The 6,632-nt window shown below is 43.5% G+C and overlaps 1 protein-coding gene across 1 annotated transcript in view; it reads left to right on the forward strand.

Moving 5' to 3' along the window:
- fasn (fatty acid synthase) overlaps positions 1 to 5,739 on the forward strand; it is a 37,490-nt gene extending 31,751 nt beyond the window's left edge. Inside the window, exons 36-42 of the mRNA XM_056296937.1 lie at positions 256 to 650; positions 1,502 to 1,693; positions 1,841 to 2,068; positions 2,298 to 2,509; positions 2,743 to 2,841; positions 3,056 to 3,307; positions 3,457 to 5,739. Of these exons, the coding sequence (XP_056152912.1) occupies positions 256 to 650; positions 1,502 to 1,693; positions 1,841 to 2,068; positions 2,298 to 2,509; positions 2,743 to 2,841; positions 3,056 to 3,307; positions 3,457 to 3,594 (1,516 nt within the window). The 3' untranslated portion in view covers positions 3,595 to 5,739. The remainder of the gene's footprint in view (positions 1 to 255; positions 651 to 1,501; positions 1,694 to 1,840; positions 2,069 to 2,297; positions 2,510 to 2,742; positions 2,842 to 3,055; positions 3,308 to 3,456) is intronic.
- The last annotated feature ends 893 nt before the right edge of the window (positions 5,740 to 6,632 follow it).

Raw genomic sequence — 6,632 nt, forward strand, 5'->3', positions numbered from 1 at the left:
AATAAGTTTCAGCAATTATCTTTTTGTCTATCAGCTAAAACAGAGTGCTTGATGACTTTGTGATGAAAGATAGTTGATATATGGCTGGTTATCTGTTTCTACTGCAGTGCCCTACGTCACAATCAATGCTGTCTTCATGCATCCTGATTAAAAGACAGATAATCCCCAGTTTTGATTTGATTCACAATAATTAATTAATGGTGTGTGTGATCTTGGCTTTATCACATATTTATATTTAACTCCTGCTTTCTACAGAGTGACCAGGAAATTATGTCCAGACCTCAGCTACTTCGTGGCCTTCTCCTCCGTCAGCTGTGGCCGTGGTAATGCAGGCCAGAGCAACTATGGCTATGCCAACTCCACCATGGAGCGCATTTGTGAGAAACGCCGACATGATGGCCTGCCCGGCCTGGCCATCCAGTGGGGTGCGATCGGCGATGTGGGCGTGGTTCTGGAGACGATGGGAGGTAATGATGCAGTGATTGGTGGCACGCTGCCACAGCGCATCGCCTCCTGCCTAGAGGTGCTGGACCGCTTCCTCTGCCAGCGGTGCCCTGTGATGTCCAGCTTCGTGCTAGCAGAGAGAACTGTGGTGAAGAGCGAGGGTGGAGGACAGAGGGACCTGGTGGAAGCTGTAGCGCACATCTTGGGTGAGATTCTGTGCATGTTTACCCTTACTCTTTAAGCAGAGATTTTTACCCATAGTGACTTACAAGATACTCAGCAATTAGCAGGTAAATTTGAATGTAACCAACTGACATCGCAGAGCACTATACAGCAATACGGTAATCATATCTACCTGCTTAAACAGAACCACTCACTATTTATTGGACTTGTCATGGTGGTACCACTTGATTTATGAGGCTGATGTTACTACCTGTTAATAGCATCGTTAACTGGTATTACTGCCTTTCAACACTAGAGGGGGTAATTTGCCTTTGTTATTGTGCATCTCATGTTAAATAATGGCTCTCAAAGTTTTGAAACGCCTCTTTTACACTGGTGAATTAATTATCAGCATGTGGAGTGTGTTGCCACATACCCTTTTTTTTTGTTAACCTGGTTTCCAAATGTCAGCTCTGGTGCAATAATATGCACATTTATTTTACAATTACAAAATACTGGTATTGACAGTGAGATGATGCCATATACCAGTGAGAAAGACACGCTGTGTGAAAAGCCCACTACAAGTAAAACTACCTTAATGTTTCTGCTATTAGTGTGTGTGTGTGTGTGTGTGTGTGTGGTGTTGGGGGGGGGGGGGGGGGCTGTTCTGTTCAAATCGGCATTTATGGTTTATTCATTTGACATCTCTGTATTAATTTCCGTATTAGAGTTAATCAAAGTCATAAGCAAGCAGCTGAGCTTTTGTTGTGCTTTATACTGTATTTCATCCCACATCTCAGAGTAGATTCTGACTTGCCCACATCTTTATGTATTCATCAACCAATATAAAATCGGGCCAGGCTCATTAATGTTTCAACATATCACTCATTGTCAGGGGTGAGAGACGTGAGCAGCTTGAATGCTGACGCATCCCTCGCTGACCTGGGTCTGGACTCCCTGATGGGCGTGGAGGTGCGCCAGACACTTGAGCGTGACTATGACATTGTCATGGCAATGAGAGAGATCCGACAGCTCACCATCAATAAGCTCCGAGAGCTGTCCAACAGCAAGCCAGGAGGCTCAGAAGGTATCATATCACACGACTCTACAGACAATCTTAAATACACATACTTGGTGAGTACGAAGGGAGTTTTTAGCTATTGGTAAGTGTTTGTACAGTGCTCCTGCATCTGTGTGCTGTGGTAAAAACATATCACTCCCTCCACCCTTCCAGAGTCTGGTCAGTCATCACCGAAGAAGGGTGGGATCCGCTCACTGCTGGAATCTGATCTGAACCTGCTACTGGTCAACCCTGACAGCCCCACGGTGAGACGGCTCAATGAGGTACAGAGCCAAGAGAGGCCACTGTTCTTGGTCCACCCCATAGAGGGCTCCATTGCCGCATTCAAGACTCTCACCTCTAAGCTCAGTGTGCCCTGCTACGGTCTGCAGTGTACCAAAGGTATTCTGCATACACATTAACCAACAGAAGCGTAACACACCCAAATACACACACATACACAGGATTTTTCTATTTTCGTCAAAAATCATAAGAATAGCTCACCTAGTTTTATTTTCTCAAATATATGCCGTTTCACAATTCATAACTTTAGTGTATTAAATGGTTTTTTAAAAAAAAATCTTAAGCCAATTCTTTTTTTCTTTTTTTTTTATCTTCCTCTCCAACCCAGCTGCTCCCCTGGACAGCATCCACTCCTTGGCAGCCTACTACGTGGATTGTATAAGGCAGGTGCAGCCAGAGGGGCCATACCGGATTGCTGGCTACTCCTTTGGAGCCTGCGTGGCATTTGAGATGTGTTCCCAGCTACAGACCAAGAAGTGGCCGGTGGAGTATCTCTTCCTCTTTGATGGATCACATTCCTATGTTGCTGCCTACACACAGGTGATTTGACAGTATGACCGTGTGAATGTGTGCACATATTCTCACACACAAGGCTGTTAAGTAGCCATACACAAATACAATGACTTGTGAGTAGTTATATTGCAATTTATGCCCTCTTAAGGCCAGACTGTACATATTCCACTTTTATGTGATTTCAATGCGATATGTTATGTTTAAGCCACTGTCGGTTTAAGCTGTTTAAGCCACTGTATGGTGTGATGTCCCCTTTACAGAGTTACAGGGCCAAGCTGACCCCAGGTAAAGAGTCTGAGGCTGAGACTGAAGCTCTTTGTGCCTTCATCCAGCAGTTCACTGGGATTGAGTACAACAAGGTAAACATTTATACACACAAAAACACGTACTGGGAATATTAATTTTTCTACCTCTATGCCCCTCTTCACTTGATCATTTTCTCTCTCCCCCTCTGATCCCTCCCTTGCAACATCTCCCATTATCTGTTATCATCTCTTGGGTTGTTGACCTTCTGCTTCATTCGTCTGTGGTTCACCCCTCTCACCCTCTGTCCAATCCACTCCTTCCTTTCAGCTGATTGAGACCCTGCTGCCTCTCTCTGACTTGGAGGCTCGTGTCAATGTGGCTGTGGACCTTATCCTCTCTAGCCACAAGAACATCAGCCGGGACTTCTTGCGCTTTGCCGCCACCACCTTCTACTACAAGCTGAAGGCCGCCGATGGCTACCTCCCAGCAACCAAATACCATGGCAATGTGACACTGCTGCGTGCCAAAACAAGCAGTGACTATGGAGACAACCTGGGAGCCGACTACAAGCTCAGTGAGGTGAGATGCATGCACACTCTTACTCACTCCCAGAGAAAAATCACTCACTTTAGGTAGATTTGGCACATAGGCAGTACACAATGTATGTGGCTGTATGCACACTGAAGTACATTAGCCTCTTAACCAGATTGCCTATCTTCTTTGTGCAGGTGTGTGATGGCAAGGTGTCAGTCCACGTCATCGAGGGAGACCATCGCACCTTCCTAGAAGGAGAGGGAGTGGAGTCAATCAGTAGCATTATCCACAGCTCATTGGCCGAGCCACGTGTTACTGCCAGGGAGGGCTAGAAGTGTCCCACTCCCAAATTTAAACAGAGCCTTGAATCAGACTCAGCACGTCAGAATGTGCAGATAGGGATTGGTTGTGTAAAATGAGCACTGATTTTTGTGTTTTCCAATATAGCTTTTACACAACATATTTCTATCTGTTCTGTATTGTTACATCCCCTTACCTCCCAAATGCACCTTATTCATTAATGACCCACCTTCCCTGAACCCATTTGTCATATCATGCAATCAACAGATACACCCCAAACTATCCAAGCACTTAGATGGATTTCACATGATATGCTCCCATGGAAACTGTGCTGTATGCTTGTGCTCTACGATTATGATGTTCTAAATGACCTGTCATTATGTTACTGACGTTCTTTTTATTCTGTTTCTCTTATTTTTCTTAATTGTGGTACAATATTATTATAGACATTTATCACATATACCTGCAACTGCGAAACAACTGGAAATGAACCTGCTTCCCCAGTCTAGCATGAGGTTCTAGCTTGGTTGCCATGTCTGATGATTAGTGCCTAGACACAACCACTTGTAGCTGTTGTTATTATGATACAACCCAACCCTGCTCGTCTGCTAAAGAGCTCTTGGTAACTGTGGACACTGATGCATCTTTACATATTCATGCAGAGACCCATGGCTTCTGCATTTAATGCTTTTGCAGGCCTGTGTATGTGCATCGACTGTCCTGTCCCATGCCAAACCCCAAAGCAAGACTCTGATGATGCAGATGTATGGCTCCTCTCTATCTCTCTCTGCCTCTCTCTGTGTGTCTCTCTCTCTCTCTCTCTCTCTCTCTCTCTCTCTCACTTGTATATAGCTACTGTACACTCACATTTTACAGCTGTGTTAATACACTTAACCTATTAGCAGTGGGAAGTATTGATATCCACTCGTAATCGTCTTTGAATTGGACTCCTTTCTTTATTCTGGTGTCATAATTTGTTTACTATTTCATGATGAGGTATGATCGCGTTATCGCATTATCGTTTCTTGAAAACTTTTTTTTATTTGTATGGTATTTTGTGACCTTGTCTGCTGAGGCAGACTCACAGAGTGAGTTGAGAAAAAAATGAACTTTATCTTAAATGTGTCATACTGAATCGTAGAGGTTGAACTAAAAGTAGAAACCTGTCGAGTGTTTGGTTACTGATATGGCCAGAGTAAGACTTCAGCTTCTCTCTACAAAATGAAAGTCTATATCTGGGAATATTGTTATTATGGCTAATATTGTTTTTCGCTGTGTGAGACTTTTTGCATGACTGATTGAAGATCTACAGTTCATGTTGTTTACCCATAGATGTCTTCTGGGCAGTGGTAATGGCTCTTTATGGAAACAAAAGAATTGTTGACATTGCTGTTGGAGAGAAAAAAATGTATGTAATTGCAAAGGGTTTAGCTATTTAACAAATTAATATTGTCTTTTTCTTCATCAAAGTAAATATTTTCCAACATTCCTGAAATATTGATATGCTGTGAAACTAATGAATATAGTTCATAATATCTTTAATATGGCTGCCACCAACATGCAATGTTCCATAAGCTTCAGCCTTGAGTAATTTTGATTTGAGTTGAACACGATGGGAAGGTTACGGTATTATTATTGTGCCACATTTACATTTTCCCCGCTGGACCTGAAATGCATATCTCAGAAAATTACTGCTGTTCTCTGCTACCATGTAGAATGTGAATGAGTAGAAGGAGCCCCGTTTTGGTTGGACTTAAATTGATTTTTGAACTGGGTCTCCTGACTTAGTTGTAAAGAGATGTAATTTACAGCTCTCAATCTTGTGTCAGTTCCCATCCACCTGGTTGTAAAACTGCATAGATGTGACAGCGTTGCCATTCTGCGACCTGAGGTCTGTGTCAGGAGGCAGCAAATAACGAGTTGTTTTTGACCCCTGTGACCTTTCCTTACCCATGATGGTCACTTACAGCTGGGGGAGTTAGAACCCCAGAATGCAACAGCTGACAGACTTGACTCCTGAGACTTCTGATCAGGTCTATGAAGGGTCATGTGACTGTACACGTGCATGATGTTTGGTTACAGTGATACGGAGGAGGAAGTGACCGTATGCGCTCCTCTCTCAAACTGTATTTTTTTCCCAGTATTTATTGTTACTAGTCCAAAAATAAAAACCTATCACTAACATCTTATGACTTATCTGTTTTCTTTTAACCCAGTGTGGCAAAAGAAGTTATTATGATGATGATGTGAGTTTTATTGATGTATCCAGTGTGACAGGAGATGAATGCCTTTGTGCTTCCATATAACTAGAATTTCTACAGCAAAGGGTGCAAACATGTTTGAGGGGGGCGGAGGTGAGGCAGCATTGGAGGCCAGTTGGAAGAGGAGAACATGGTGGTGGGTGGTGTAAGCAGGGCAACAAAATCTTCAGGGGCACAGCTAGGAAATCTATCCCCCCCCCCGACAACCCACCCACCCAACCTATGTACTCATCTATATATATATGTATACAGTGCATCCAGAAAGTATTCACACCCCTTCACTTTCCCCACATTTTGTTATGTTACAGCCTTATTCCAAAATGGATTAAATTCCTTTTTTTCCCCTCATCAATCTACACACAATACCCCATAATGACAAAGCCAAAAACGTTTTGTAAAAATTTTGCAAATGTATTGAAAATAAAAAACTGAAATATTGCATGTACACATTCACACCCTTTACTCAGTACTTGTTTGAGGCACCCTTGGCAGCGATTACAGCCTCAAGTCTTCTTTGGTATGAAGCTACAAGCTTGGCACACCTCTATTTGGGGTATTTCTCCCATTCTTCTCTGCAGATCCTCTCGAGCTCTGTAAGGTTAGATGGGGAGCGTCGCTGCACAGCTATTTTCAGGTCTTTCCAGAGATGTTCAATGGGGTTCAAGTCTGGGCTCTGGCTGGGCCACTCAAGGACATTCACAGACTTGTCCTGAAGCCACTCCTTCATTGTCTTGGCTGTGTGCTTAGGGTCGTTGTTGTGTTGAAGGGTAAACCTTTGCCCCAGTCTGAGGTCCTGAGCGCTCTGGAGC

The sequence above is a fragment of the Lampris incognitus genome, chromosome 17 (assembly GCF_029633865.1).
Source record: "Lampris incognitus isolate fLamInc1 chromosome 17, fLamInc1.hap2, whole genome shotgun sequence".
In the NCBI taxonomy this organism is placed as follows: Eukaryota; Metazoa; Chordata; class Actinopteri; order Lampriformes; family Lampridae; genus Lampris; species Lampris incognitus.